The 16253-nt window shown below is 42.6% G+C and overlaps 1 protein-coding gene across 13 annotated transcripts in view; it reads right to left on the bottom strand.

The window, feature by feature from the left end:
• The window catches only part of magi2a (membrane associated guanylate kinase, WW and PDZ domain containing 2a), a 215123-nt gene that overhangs the window by 56311 nt on the left and 142559 nt on the right, over window positions 1–16253 (bottom strand). For all 13 annotated transcript variants that reach the window (XM_047575046.1, XM_047575048.1, XM_047575047.1 and 10 more), the window contains 3 exons: window positions 15472–15687; window positions 13207–13417; window positions 9623–9702 (listed from right to left, as the gene is read on the bottom strand). In XM_047575046.1, coding sequence (XP_047431002.1) covers window positions 9623–9702; window positions 13207–13417; window positions 15472–15687 — 507 coding nt within the window. The remainder of the gene's footprint in view (window positions 1–9622; window positions 9703–13206; window positions 13418–15471; window positions 15688–16253) is intronic.

The raw sequence follows: 16253 nt of genomic DNA, 5'->3' as shown, positions 1-16253 counted from the left end.
GTTCTCGTAATGATAATCACTATTCTGTCCGCCGCAATCAAAAGCACAATCAACGCCGTGGAAAGGGAGGGATGCCCTCTGCCTGTGTTCTGAGCTTTGCCAGGTTTGGAAGTTATGACTCGACAGAGAACGTCTATCTGTGTGGAAGAGTTTTGTCCTTTACCTGGATGCAAAGTGCCAGGATTTACAGGAACGACGACGCATTGTGGCTCAACTGATAATGATGGTGATTATTATGTGATTTGTTCAGAAATGATGCAATGGTTACTTTCAAAAAGTGTGTGAGAATTCCATGAGATTTCGATTAAACTGAAGAAAACTCTGAAGAAGACCAGCAGAGCAGCACAACCATTTTGGTCTGGACCTGGTCTCAACAAAGACTCTATGAAGCATATGCTAATGCTAGCATGGCAACACGACAGACCAATAAAACAAAAATTGAAGTTTGAAATAGGTTGACATTTTTTGTCCTTGCGCAGTTAATTCAATCATACCATTAAAATGTTCCTTAAAAACCTCGATCTGCACTCTCGGTCCCCATGTTTTAAAACACACATTTAGCCTGAAGCTGCATCTATGTCCAGCGCTGTGTATGCATGTGGACGTTTATAATGCTGCTAAATTATTGACAAGACTGTTAAATGTTTCACCGTATTCGGATCACAAATTTCACTGTCATTTTGGGGCGGCCAAAGTCCTAAAAGTAATGACACACATTAAGACCTGCCTCCCCAGATACTTCTCTTGAGACTTGAAAGCAAAAGCATCCAATTCTGAATTGAATTTCTTGTGAAATACTGGCGAAATAAAAACTAAATTCACGGCAGCGAGCAGACATCTCGTAGATACACACCTTAAATATTTAACGCCGAGTTGCAGCGCCCTTTACTTTTTTAACACAGCTTAGAAAAGATTTCGCGGCGAGATTAAGTCAAGCGTCGGCTCGAAGCGGCTCTGGGTTTTGATTTGACAGGAGCTACATATGCTCGACATGTTCTTACGTTAACTGTGACTACATAATCAACATGCCACGGCTCCCCGAGGACAAGTGCACGAGCTCCGTCATACTAAAAGCCGTCAGTTAATCAAACGCCGCGCAGGCTGGGACGGGGTTTGACAAAGATTGATGCACTCAGCTTTGCTGTCAGATTTCAGACCAACAGACAGGCTATAAACCAGGTTTTTTTCCCCCCACAGGGCAAAGATTCTTGATTTAGTCTTTTAGAGGATGATTAATAAACTAATACATCTTCGCCGTGACAAGGAAAGTCAAAGCTGCAGCCGCGGCTTTCACAACACATCAGTGAATTGTGTCACTTGCTGGAAACAGCGTTCTGCTCCGGTTTATTATTCTCCATTTCAGCGAGCAACGATTTTTTCCACAGCATGTTTTTTTTTTTCTTCTTGTTAAATGCACCTGTGAAATCAGCGTCCTCACGTAGCCTCTGCTGCAGAGTCTTAGAGCGAGCAGACAAACGGCAGAATAAAAGAAGTGAATTCACAAGCTTGCAGCTTATCATGACTTTCCAGGGACAGGAAGAGACGTAGTGAACTGTGACCTGGCTCTGGTTTATTTGGCAAGCTCTTGCGACTGCACACCGAAAAAACACACACACTGAAACACACACACGCTCCTCCCACTTAAACTCTATCCTCATCACTCAGAAGACACAGGAAGCGCTATTTGTCAAGGTGCTTTTGTTAGATATTAAATAGGATAATTATGTTTCATAATAGCCTACTGGATACTGTTGATTAGATAAAATTATGTATTAGGGTTAACTGCATTCCGCTAACGTAATTAAGAGTCCATATAGACAAATGAAAATGTAAAAACATCCGGCTTATTAGTCAAATATTGAACCAGCGTCAACATTCAGCTTGACACACTATTTTTTATTAAAATGGTATGTTCATATTAATTTACATAATAATAGCTGTTATTATAACCATTATAAATAATAACAGCAATAAATGTGAATGTAGAGTATATTATTTATGTAAGAGTGCAACTTTTTATGCAGATTCAAGGGAGAAGGCAGATTAAACAATATGTAAATATTAATATTTTAATATGCAATCGAGGCATCACTACTGGTGGAGCCTTTAAATAAAGACTGGGATGAATGATTAATAATATTTATAATGAAAATGGGGCCCAAACAAAAAACTTTACTGGTACTTATGTAAGAGGAGTAAGCCTTTAAAATACTGAACTGGTGAGGCTGTGTGCGTTTTCATTAATAAATAAACCTAAAACAACTGTGTCTTTAGAGATCTTGTTCTTGTTGAACAGCCTACTAGCTTTCAGTAAGGACTCTTCTGATTATCTGGTGAATCAGTCATTATTATTTCATTTAAGGGTCATGAATCACCAAGTCTGTTTGCTGGTGCCGAGCAGTTGATCTGTGGCCCTTGGTTTTTCCAGTGTGTCTCACATTGTTCTCACTCAGGTCTGCATGACTTCAAACTATTATGTGATAAAAGTCTGATTAGTCTCTGAGGACGTCTCTAATAAAAACGCAGTTGAAAGTAATGCTTCATAACAATGAAATCTATATTCTTGACCTGAATAGAAAAGGCTGTGAATAGACAGCTCCTGTGCTACATGCTGTGAGCTGCAGATATGTACAGCCTGTATAAAAACAGGCGGCAACTCAGCACCGTCAGTAGCATTTAATAGTACTCCACAGCATGTTGGAAGATAGAAAAGTGTAGCTGGATTAAAAAAAAATAAGCGGTATTTCTCTGAGTACCATAGCTAAAAGTAAATTACATTCACCAACAAATTTGTAGCTTCTGCATCCTCATCTCTTCTGCATATTCCAACACACAAATATTTTCACAGCAACACCAATAAAGTGTAGAACAATTTATCAGAATGATTCATGGTTGGTAGCTCTTCCTAGCTTCTTAGCCTCCCAGCTAATTGTTAACGATGTGCGGATTGATATTTCTGATACCAGGTCTTTATGCCGTAAAATCAATTCTCAAATCCAAATATAGATACTTTCGATACTTCAGTCATTGAAGGTAATGTAGGACCACAGTGGAAAGTAACTGAACTATTGAGTTGTGGCAACACAAAAAACCTTGTGAAACACCTCAAGTTAAACCACAACAAAAAATACTCGAGTGTTTGAAACTGGGTTTTCACATATTTTGTAAAACTGTTTGTTTTTTCTGTTGTATTAGTTTGGCTCTATAGCAAATGAGGCCATAAATAAATACATTACTCTGATATATATTCTTTATGAAATTGCGATTTTAAATACACTACTTTTTTTGGGTTTACAAAGTGTATTTACACACAGTATCGGTATCGGATCGGAATCGCCGATGCCAGCCTGGATTTCACTCAGTATCGGATCGGAAAGAAAATCGGTGGTATCGAACATCAGCCTTTCCTGGTTCCTCCTTTGAATAACTAATACAGACTACTGCCACCTGCTGGTGGGAGGAGTTTATTTCCTTACTTGTTAGCAAATAACACACGTGATAGCTGCCACAGTCTGCTTCCGTTGCAAGAAGTTCTTTGATATTAGTTTGATGTATCCGCACCTTAACATGTGCATATCTAATTCTGACAACCTCAAAGCAGAGTACACCTCATGCTCCCTCTGTGATCTTCCCCAACCTCGGGGCTTGGACTACGGCTGTAGTGAATATTAAAAAAATAAAATAAAATCTCCTTTTCTAGGGTTTGTTGACAGAAGAAATCCCACCAAAGATTTCCAGTACCTGTAATAAACCTGGAAAAAACAAACACAATATCAACAACACATTGATTTATTGCCCAACCCTGGTTACGACATCAACTTGAGCGCAGTTAAAAAAAATACAGTGACTGCCTTGTATCCACACACACACACCGACGGTTAATTCAACAGCCACATGTCTCTTACACACAAACACACACACACCTGCCACACTCAGTCTTATGAAGCCTCCTTCCAATCTGCAGGCCTCAGGCGTGCTCTGCTGGGGATGTTCTCAAAATACACCCATCAATCACGAGGCAGACAGCTACACCTGCCCCTCCCTGCTACTCCGCTCTCGGCTGCTGCAGGAGGCTCAAGGTGACGGAGGGCGCTGCGTCTCTCCATCTATAATAACTCACCTGTAGGACTTTGCGCACACACACACACACATACACGCACACATACACGCACACACACATACGCCGCAGCATGGTGAGTGTGCATCCAGTGTCCCCTAAAAAACTTTCTGGAGTGACCAGAAGAGATGACATTTCCGAGACTTGCCTGGCTGGACACAAAAGATGAAGTATTGGAAGGGCATGAGCGCAGGGGGCGGCTGATAAAACAATTTTCCCTCGAGACACGACAAGGAGCGTGTGTCCGAAGACGGCCGAGGAAAGACGGATTTAAAGCTCCTCACATGACCAGACTGTAGTTACATGTCTGGATTCAGGATTCTATATATGCAGATGAGTGCAGTCTATACGTCCATTTAAAATCCCTCAAACCTGTGCATCACCTGAGCTCTAATCCGTCCCTGTTCGTGCCCGCGTTCGTTTATACTGTACCGGTGCACGCGCCTCTCCAGACGTGACACGCCGGCGTCTGATGAAACGCGCTGAAACAGTGACGAGCAGCATCACACAGTTTTGTCTTGCTTTTAATTCACACGTCAGGGGGATTCTCTCGCTACCTGCGTTGGCATATGCGAGGTGAAAAACAGACTGAACAAGTCAAGAAAACATGTGTGAGACGACGCAGACGCTGCTCTTTTTTCCCTTTCCACGGCAACAAAAAATTTGGCAGGTAAGAAATTAAGGGCGGGGATTTAAAAGCAAACAGCGAGGCCCCGTCGTAGCTCCTTTTCATGTGGCAAAAGAGGAGACAGGAGGACAGGAGGGAGGGATGGTGGGGGGGGGGGCAAAGGAGGACGGGGAGGTGAGAAACCGCAGAGAGAAATATATAGCGGCTTATGTAACTACAAGGTGTCTGTGATGTCAAGTCTTCACGGGAGCCTTCTTTTGAACGCGCAGCTAAACCAAAAAACACGTTCCTCGGCATATTTTGACAAGATCTGGGTGTTACGACCGACTTTAACCCTCTGAAGCCCGCGATCACACCGGCTGATTGCTGTTGATTTAACTTTTGTATGTGTACATTGCAGAATTTGGAACCAAGGGTGGGAAATAATATCGATATGGCAATATATCGCGATACTTTTCTTACGATACAATATCGATTTTCGATGTCCTCATATTAATTTTAAAAGAAAAAGAAAAAGTCATGTTTTGGGCCGATCAGGAACAACTTCCACATCTTCAGAGGGTTAAAACATAAGAGGGAAGAGTTTGAAGTGAAGACTTTTACTCAAGCGAGGCTGGTAGGTACAGATGAGGCTCTTTTATTATGGATTGGCAGTTTACACTCCTCTCTACATCCACTCAATTGTACTTTTTACTTCTCAAATATTTTATGTTTAAGCATTAAAAATTTGCTCGACCTGGACATTAATTCCACAGCAGTGTGTTTACACCATGAAACGGGGATTTATTACTTCTTCATACAGGCGGTTTCTGCTTTTTGCGGCTGCTTCTCCATCTCTGCAGTTTTTGTTGTTTTGTTTTGGATGCAAGGTTAACTGAGGATTTGTTTGATTCATCTTAAAGTTTCATTGTTGAAAGTGAAGCAAGAAGTCAAAACGAAAATTGCCAAACTGGCAAAAGAGCCACAGCGTCGACTGTCGTGCAGGTCACATTTTTACAGGATGACGAGTGCACATGCATATATGGCTGCTCATGTACGTAGGTCGCGGCGTCTCTGTGCTGCAGTCCCCTAAATGAGCCTTGAGCCTCCAGCAACTCATTGGCATCGTTCTGTACTACAACGCTAACACGCTAGTCGGTGGATGAATCAGCTGTTTCAAGTTTCTCTGTGTAACTCTTCAAACAACGGCGGCGAGAGCTGAATGACTAATAAATGTTGAACAGCAGTTATTGTTTCACAGGAAAGAGAGAAGACGTCTGAGTAGATGGTTTGTAGGAGGCAGAAGGAAGAAGAATTTTTCTATGATTGCCAGAGAGAAATGACTTTATGGTTTGAGTCGCAGCAATCTATGGTTTTGATCTTTGGGACTGAATGCCAGACATACAGGTATTATTATTTTACCTGCACGCTTAGAGAAAATTTGTGTGATTCAATCTCAATCAAAATTCTCTCCCTTTTTTTTGCATTTTCTTTTGGTGTTTATAGATAGCCTCCCAGCTAATAGTGGCTCTTCTGATTTTGCCTATTGAAGGATGAACCGAGGCTACTGCCGCCCACTGTTATGATCGAGTGGTGGCGTGTTTGACTGCAGGTTCCTGGTCCAGATGCACGGTGGAACTGCTCTTCAAAAGTGAAGCCACTGACTCCAAAGTCACAAGGTGGCGCTGCGCGTATCCCAGGGAAACTAGCGTCAGTTTGGCCAATGCAGGAAGTGGCACTGGCAGTATATGATCCACACACGTCATTAGGAATAAAGTGTAGACTTGTTCACAATCTCTCTAATTTTCTGACCTCCCTTGCTGCGACTTTGTTGATTGTCAGTGGACCCACAGCGGTAAATTTCTCAAAAATGATTCAAGTAGCTTTGAAAATAACTTGGAATAACACAGAACGATCCTAGTTAAGTAGATTTATTAACAGGAGTTTTGCCAGTTTCACTAACATCAAAGCTGCTTCGTCTTAATGTGGTTGCCTCTGCACACTCGCCTAATACCGTCCTCCTCTTCCTCTTCCTCTTCCTCTTCCTCTTCCTCCTGCTGGCTTGTTGTCTCGTCACACCTCACAGACTCCACCCTGAGATCCTGTTAGTGCTTATCAGAGCATGGCTCAGGTTCAAATATGGACACGCGCACACTCACAAACACACATCTTTCCACCGATCAATACCGAATTTACAGAGGCAGCTTTTCTCTCCCTAACTGAGCTCAGCTCTCGGAGGGGAGGGGAGGGGAGGGGAGGGCTGGGGTGGGGTTGGGTGGGGTGATTGGGGGAGGTTGGTGTCACCAGGTTGTGAAGGTTTGGACTGAACAACACACCTCTCATACGACTGCTTACACAGAGCCTTCAGGATGGCGGCGACAAAGACTAAACTTGCGTTTACTATTCCCCTGACATCTTTTAGTACAGCTACAGCTCTTCGAGGTAGCTAACATGCTAATGGACGTTTTTTGTAAAGCGTCTTGAGACAATTTGTGTTACTGATGCTATATAAATAAAAACATAAAGGAAATTGAACTGAATTAATGTTTATCACTAATAACTTTTTAATAATAACTGCATGAGAATTAAAAAACGAAGTGCTAATTTAATATCAGTTTTGGGAGCATTTAGCCATAAACCAATACGTTTAAATAAAGTGTGAAGGCTAAATTTTATCCAACAGTTGTGTGAGGTGACACAAGGGATCACACAAGCTATTAAACTCATCCTGACGGGAATACAAATGCACCAAATTTCCATCTCAGAGTTGCTGACGTGTTATTTTTAGTTTATTACCAGGCAGATTCATCCTCTGAGGACCGCACAAAGTCCAGACTGTGCAAGTTTCATGGCCTCATGTCAATCTTAGACCATGCGATCGATGCAAATATGGCAACAAACATTCAGGCTTTAGTTTTGCACCAACTTTACTAAAAATAAATGAATAAAAACAGTGAATACCGGAGAGTCGCCAACATTGCACAATGACCTAGTTTTATTTATTGGTGCTGAGTGACATGTGGTCACCTCTTCTCAGACCTGCAGCCGCCTTGTTGGACTCACTTTGATTCATAAGGCCGGGACCATCAAGATCAATAGCAATCCTCAAAAGTATCGGCACCTCTCCCCCCGGTTCAGCGTCCTTTGTGGATAAATCAGATTGGAAGTGCAGGAGATAAAAGAGCAATCCCATTTTGACTAATTCCTCACAAGAGCCCGTGTCTTTGTTTCCGTGTCATTTCATCATGTCGGGCGTCTTCTTCCCTTTAATGTCTAAAGATGAAGAGTAAAAGGCAGGTTTCTGTCCTTTTGATTTTAATGCCCAATCAGGATGGAGATTTTTATTCCGTGTGGAAGGCTTAAACGAGGAACGTGTCAATAGGAAGCAGTGCTCGTGTTTAATGCCACCGCACACAGTGCAAATATTCTGGGAGTAGGTACTATTTCTGTTTCACTCCTGCTGGAGTCAGGCAGGATCTGTAAATATCTTGTAATATTTGTTTTATTGTGCTCACAGTGTCAAACATGCACAGCTGATGTAGCTGACTGGTACATTTAGAACTTTTTTTTAAATACTGTTATTTGACTTTGGCGTACTGCTTGCTCATTTATTTTGACTTTGACTTTCTAATTAGGAATAATCAATACGTAATTAATTCACAAAAAAAAAATCAAACAGTAAGAGGCTGAATGAATTTGGCTTGTTAGCTTGTTTGGCTTGTTAGCATGCTAAGTACGGACAAGTAAGGTCGAGGCTGATGAGAGCGCTGTCGGTTTTGCAAGTTGTTCAAGTTTAAGAGTCGTCCTTGAGCCGCCGAAACTTTAATAAAAACTACATAACAGGAGAGCGCAGAAGACCGCGATCACACCTGCAACGCTTCTAGACCCGATCAGTTTCTGAACTTCTGATCTTGTCGGAATCCTGCAGGATTTCACAAGAAAACAAAAGTACAAATCCACGATCGTTCCCAAGACGCTGCGCTCAAGTCCTGGCTTTATTCTGATGGTAACACGATAAAAGTCGTTTTTAATTGCCTAAAATTATGAGACGTTTCGGTCCGGAGGGGTGGATCAACCGTGGCTTCTGATTGGACGAAAGAAGCAGCTTGGACCAAAGATCTAACTGATCGCTAGAAGCTGTGATGTTTGCACATTAAACTGTTGCATGTGTGTTCCACGTTCACACATCAACTCCACAACTTTCCTCCATTGTTAAACTCTTGAGCTGACTTGATCAAGAGTTTGTCGTCCCTACGAAAGTCTCAATTAAAGATGGACTCTACTAAACTATGTCCCTCCCTAAGATGCTGATCAGGAGCAAACGTTTCAAATGTGCCTTGAACTAAATGTATTTTTATAGAGTTTCCAGGAACATGCACACGCTCATCTGCCGTCCATCTCCAAATTCTACCCACAACTCAGACGACGAAGCTCCTCTTAAAGACATAAAGATGAAAATATGCTTGGAGGAGGGCGAAGGAGAGGGATGACACACGTGTATTTACACTGTATCGTATACACTCGCTGCCTTTCTTTTTTGTCGCTGTGTGGGAGGCTAGAGGACACTTTAGATCTCTCTCAGCAGAGAATAAAGAAGTCTCTGTTAACCTTCGTTCTCTTTGGACCTGAGCTTCAAACACACACACATCAGGAGGCTTCTTATTCACGGCGAACAAGGCTCTCACACACACACACACACACACACTCACAGTACGACAATCCTAAAGCGCACAATTCAGCAAGTGTTCCTCCAAAGAATCTGACAAAATCCTTTCACTACGGAGATCAGCAGATCAACAGGCGAGGTTTAGATAGTGCAGAATTATAGCTGCGAGCAACTTCGACGTTAGTGGATGTGGGAAGAGGCGGAAAAAGAGACGGAAGAAGACGGTACTCACCATCCTCTTTGCATTCCTCCGGCGGTTTTGCCTTCTTGGCTAGCCTCGGGTCCAGCCACGATGTTGTCTTAGTGTTGTGGCTGTGAAGCAAAGACGGAGAGAGTGTGAGAGGGGAGTGTGATAGATGGCGAGAGGCAAGGAGAGGGAGAGAGAGGAGACTTGGCACAAAAGAGAGTAGGAGGTTGGTGGATTCTTAATTCAGCCAGAAAATCATTTCACAGCGGAGAGATGAGACTCCCTCGTGTGTCCGCCTTCTAAAAAAAGGGAGAAGAAAACAACCCCCCCCCCTCCTCAAAACGCTGTAGGTTTACAAAACGGCCAATCAATACTTTTAATTTGCCGACTGTGTCTCATTAGCGGATAGGAGGGGTGTAGAGGGCAGGAAACGATAGAGGAACAGTTGTAGGTTCGGAAGATTCTTCCAGAGCTTGAGGCAGACAGAATTGGATCAGATGTGATGCTGCGCCAGAGAAAGTCAATACATCTGTACAAGTTGTCAGAAGCTGTGGAGCTACAGTGGTCTCCCTTCATGATGAGAGAGGAGGAAACCAGAGCCGTACAAAAGTGAAAAACGAAAAAACCCAACGAGGTGAAACGATACGGGAAGAGGATGCAACAGGAAGACCTTCTTATAACGTTTCTTTTTTGTTATTCTTTTTAAGACTTTTTTTTTTTTTTGGTTTTCCCTAAGGACATGTTGTTTGCAACAAGGCATCAGACACATCTGGGTAAGAAGCCGAAACAAAAAGAATCTTAAATAAAAACATAAAACCTGTAGTGAATATAAAAATGTACGTGTTGCTTTAACTGATTTCTTTTTTTTAGCCTCTTGGGAGAAAAAGAACAAACCTTCAAAGGCAGCATTAGCACTTTAGCTCCTTATAAAGTTGGCAAACATCGTAGCAAACACTAAACTAGTGTTTCTGATTAACTTGAGTGTAACATTTATTGCCCTTTTAGCTCCGTTTTGGTCTTGTTAGCTTTTTAGAGACCTTTGCTATTCGGTAAGGCTGTGTATTAGATGCACAGGAGTATTATTTGTCGGACGTGAAAACAAAAACATGAGCTAAAAGAAGCAAAAAGAAACATCACATATATTTAAACGTTATGCTAATGTTAGTATGCTAACTGGCAACTATAATCTTGTGTTTCTGATTAACTTGAGTCTAACACGTATTGCTCTTTTAGCTCCGTTTTCGGGTCTGCTAACTTGTTAGCTTGTCAGAACCCTTTGATGTTCACTAATGCTATATATTAGATGTAGTGGAGTATTGTTTGTGGGACGTAAACGCTAAAATGCTAATGTTACTAGCAGCTAAAGAAGGTCAGTGGGGGGAGTAATAAAGGGATTTTGACATAAAATCTAAAAGACACGACTGTACTGACGGACATTTGGATCTGGTAAAGGAGCATTTGAGTCATTTCAATTCATCCTCAGGGCAACATACATGTCTGTACCTGATTTAATGGTGCAGAATGAGGCTGTAAATAAAGTTAATTAATCATCCAGCTATTTTCTTGATTAGTCAAGGGTCTATCAAATTTAATGGGTAAAAAAGAGCTGAAAATATTCTTAAATTGCTTAAAAACTACAGGACACTGATTATCTAAATCTTTCTCACTACTAATTGATTAATTAAGAGAGTCAATATGAAATATGTTAACCTCATGGTGGGGTTATGGTGTTGGTTTCAATACAGGGATCTGTAAAAATAATTGTATTACTGACATCCAAAGGTGCACGGAGAACTAAAAGCTGGAGTCTTGTGGAACAACTTTAATTAGACGGGCGCACTTTGGCTCGTGGCCTTAATCAGGGTCATCATGAAACGCACTGCAGAGAACAATTTAAATAATGTATGATGTAAAAAAAAAAAGAGTAATTTTAAATGGAAGTCCAGGGATCATCGCCACATATCACAAACGTTTAACCGCAGTTCTTTCAAAGGTTATTGAGATATTCATGTCTTTCACGTTGCAAAATTGAAATTTCCTCAAGAGCTCAAAACAGAAGACTGAGCTAAAGATGGAGAAACATAAAGGGAGATTAAAGTGGGAGATGAAGCCTGAAACCAAACACAGAGCCAGATGAAGAGCACTACAAGGTAAGGCGACGTCTCCCCTGATTTCCCTTTGATTCTGTCAACTCTTATTATTGTGTCATTTTCTCCTATTGCCTAAACTAAACTAAAAAAAAACCTCTGTCTATTTTTATTGTTTTCCTTCCACCCCCTTCTTCCTTTGTCTCTCCTCTCCTCATCTGACTCACTCCAAGGACTGCAGGTAAACAAATTGATCTTGTACGGAGGCAACCTCTTGGTAACACTTATACCCAAAAGAAAAAAAATACCTTGAAGTTTCAAATTTAGTAAGTGGTGGGAGCATGAAGACTCCCTTTTTGTTGGGAAGTGGAGGGAATTTAAAGTTTGTAGCCAACAAACAAGACACTGTCAACAGCAGGGGTGTGAAAAATATCGATATAGCAATAAATCGCGATACTTTTTCTCCCAATACAATATCGGTTTTTAAAAAAAAATGAAAAAGTCACATTTTGGGCCAATCATAAACGTCGATTTTAAGGTGCATTTAAAATTTCTCAGTGGACTGTGTAGAATATTGCATTATATCCCAACATCATAATATCGCAATTATGTATCGTATCGTGGCTCAAGTATCGTGATACGTATCGTATCGTGAAGTTGTTGCCAATAACCACCCCAAGCCAACGGTGCTGCTGTGCGGTTTCAGAAAGCTGGGATTCATTTAAAGCTGTGCAGGTTTAACTTAAAGACTGAAATAATGCAGTAAAATAAAAAAAAATTAAAAAAAGTTCTTGACGCTGAGCAGGAACCCACCACCACGTGCAACTCCCTCCAAAACACACAGCAACTCTGTTATACAAGTAACCACGACTCACTTCTGCGGTTTTACTGCAGCTGTAAAACATCTAACAACTCCAATAAATTAAACTTTAGAGCTTTTACAACAGAGTTCTGTGTAACAAGGTATTCCTGAAGGCCTTTAAATCTCATTAAACCCCCATGCATTAATCATAGTGTGTGTGTGTGTGTGTGTTTCTGTGCTGAAAATACACATGATTAGCAATCTTCTTAGCAACCAAAAAACTAATGTTAGACTAATTTAAAATCAATAAGAAAATGAAACATTGCAAGCTGTGAGCTATTATTATTGCCATGTTACCTCACAGATCACACAGACTATGCTGTTTTATGCATGGTTTAATGTCCTTATGGGGTTGGAAAATGACTTTTTTTTTTGCCTTTTTACTTCTGTTTCTCTATTTGCATCATTTATATTCACGGGATTGGTTTATTTTGGCATACTCCACACTTTTATTTAGTTTTCTTCTCATTTTTTGGGGGTACTGAAAGCATGGTTAAATCACAGGAATCAGTTTCGCTCGTTTTCCGTATTTATTATTGTGATTAAAGGCAGACTTTTTTGTAACTTTACACCCCACTGAAGTCATTTTTTCCCACCTTAAAACCCAAAAAATGATATTCCACGTTCTGCTCCTAACTCAACCGTGACAGACAAGACGGGGTTGCAGTGGCGACACTTACTCTATGAAGTAGACTTCCCCCTTCTCGGTGTACGCCATCTCCCAGTTGTCTGGCAGCGGCCCAAGCTCGTCGTTCTCGTCCGGTTTGGGCATCGCCATCTTCGGGGACTGTCCGTCGTCTTTGGGTCCCTCGGCCGGGGCCTCGGCCGGGTTGCTCTGCGGCGCGATGTCCCCCGATGCGTCGGTGCTCTTGTCCTCATGTTCGCTCGACTCTGAGGTGGCGACAGGGCAGGTTGAGTCAGGCGTGACATTATCATCGGCGGGCGAGAGGGAAGGGGGGGTGAGGAGAGGCAGGGGAGGTGAAGCGAGGAGAAGGAGGCTGATTGAGAGTCCGGGGTGAGGACGGAGGCGGGGGGAAAAAAGTAGGAGTGATAAGAGAAAGTTGAGAGGAAGCGGTGACTCAGGGGAAGCAGAGAGGCGAGTTGAAGGGAGGAGCGGGAGTGATTGAGGTTAACAAGACAGAAAGAGGAATAAAGCAGAGGAGACAATAGAGATTGAAGGGGAGGCAGGCGGTGATGCCCTACTTTGAGTTGTGGCGAGAGTGTGAAAAGTGTTAGGGAAGAGGAGGAAAGAGAAGCGAAGAGCTGGAGAGGGGACGAATGAAAGCAAGGGGATTGAGAGATAATCTATGGGAGGGAGAGCGCGAGGTAGTGATCTGCTCAGATCACAGAGCCTGCTGAGCTTTATTGATTCGCCTGCAGCTCCCCTGGTCAGCCCACACTCTGTCCATCCACACACGCAAAAAAAAAAAAAAAAACTCCTCCCGAGCTCGAGGCAGCAGCATCCAGCGCGGCTCGCTGTGCAGTCCGGAGTCACAGGGCGTCACGGATAGGAAGCAGATAAAAATAATTCATGTCCCCGCGTTTTGTCTCCGCTCACAAGAACCTCGTCTAGACTAATGCTCTCATCGGACCGAGGCTTTTATGAGACGAATCGCTATTTAAAAACCGTCATAAAAGCTCTTCAAGTTGGAGTTTAAAGAGGGAAAGCGACTGTGCATTTGGATCATATACAGAGTTGGAAAGAGCTACCAGAGGAGGAAAGTATCACCATCATCTAACAACTCATAAGTCTGTTTTTCCAGCCTTGTTCCTCATGAACTTTCCTCATTTTATGGGACCGAAAGAAAAAAAAAAGATAATAGAAGTCAAATTTTCTGAGTCTCTTCCCAAACATCAAGAAATGTGTCATTTTAAATCATCTAGATGTTTGTATTTCTTTCTAAAACTAAGAATCCTACCTTGTTTGAGCTCCCTCCGGTACGAAAACCAAAATCTCATCCTCTCCCCAAGTGCCCTCTCTCCAAAACTCTTCCTCCGAGACTCCGAGACATTAAACTGAAGGCGTCAACGCCGTGCCGTTCTGACTGACGCCCTGCCGCGAGAGAGACTTTTCCTGTGGCCATAACGCCAGCTTAGAAAGTCACAGGACCACAGTGTGGTTTTGGATTTGGAATCGCAAAAAAAATCTAACTCATAAAGCCTCTTTTATGATCGTCTATTCATGTGATCATGAGACGCGTTCCAAAGGCTTCAAGTTGCGCGTGTTTATCTCGCCCAGCGCGTACAAGGTACGTCCGGATACCTTATTCTTAAATGTCGCCGTTGAAGGTCAACATCTGGACGAAGAAAACACACTCGTCTTTTGTGAATGAGAAAAACCTGGAGAAGTTTAGCCTTGTTGCACATGCTCTCCTCTGGCAGAGAGGATAGTGATGGTTTGTTCAGAGCTGATTCACAGAAAAACCACTTCATAAAAATCTCTTTGTTGATTTTAAAGCCGCCTGTGGGCTGCTGTTGAATCGGAGAGAATTACACGTCTGTTCTCCCTGGCTATCCCTTCTGCGACGGTGTTGAATAACACCTAATGAGTGATATCAGATCCCAGAGAGTGACGCTTCAGTCGTGAAACGGTTTGAACCGCGGAGGTAACCTCTCGCGCGAGGGTGAATTCTAATTTACAGTTCATACATCCTGTCATTAAACTGCATATAAAGATATTTGTGTAACCAATTAAAACTGATAATCTGCCATAAAATTATTTTCTGAGGAGCCCGCGTGAAGGCAATCTGTTACTGCCTCCGTTGCTAGGCGACCGCCCTCGAAGAGCCCGGTGCTGTAACTGAAACAAAACCGTCACCTGCCGCAGATCAGCCTGAGCCCGAGCGTGACCTCGAACCTCGCTGTCACCGCAACGCCCCCCACTCCAGCGACCTTTCTCTCCCCCCCCACCTCCCGTGTCTGTGGCGGTTGTTGTCGGGGCTGACCTGGGGTGACAGCGACGCCGTTGCCGTTGACGATGGGCCTCTCCTCCTCCTCCTCCTCGGGGGGCTCGATGCTGGCTTTTTCCATGTTGCTGACTGACTTGTTGCGCTTCCTCTTGCCCTCGGAGCTGGGTCTGGCGCCCGGCAGCAGCTGGTCCGTTACATTTAGCAGCAGAGCGCTGGGCTCGGCCGGGGGCTTCGGGGTGCCGTAAAAGTTATCTGCGACACAGAGACGGAAGAGATGTAGGCGAGAGCTGTGTATTAATATGTGGCACGTTTTTGCATTATGTATATTGTTAGCATAGCTGTAGGGGCGGCTATGCTGATACCAGTTTAGTGCAGTTATACCACATAGCTTGGAACCACCACTATTTCTTGTGCACTTGTTGCACAGACATGCATGTTAATACAGTCTTATCCTACTGTGACCCAAGCATTTGTTTAGGAATGTGTCTTAATTTCTTTAAAATAAGATTAAGATCTTTGGGTATTTGGCATTAGTAGGACCTAAGAAGTATAAAAAATAAGCATCATCTTTGACCTGGAAGTAGTTCTTGAAAGACACAGGGATTATTTCAGTGTATATTACAATACAAGTCAATAATGTGTACAAAAATAGAAAACTGGAAACGATGAAATCCCAACGTCCTCAAACGAGGACGTCTGAATTTGTTAAATTTTGGGTGTCATATCAAACTAGAAAAGTGAATAAGCATAGATAAACAAGTGCACTGAGCCTTCGCTACCAAAACAAAAGTGTCTCCTTATGAAGACAACCTGTGTAA

This window comes from Mugil cephalus, chromosome 22, assembly GCF_022458985.1.
Source record: "Mugil cephalus isolate CIBA_MC_2020 chromosome 22, CIBA_Mcephalus_1.1, whole genome shotgun sequence".
NCBI classification, from domain to species: domain Eukaryota; kingdom Metazoa; phylum Chordata; class Actinopteri; order Mugiliformes; family Mugilidae; genus Mugil; species Mugil cephalus.
Note: the sequence above shows the minus strand (reverse complement) of the source record. Positions and strands in the feature narration are given on the sequence as shown.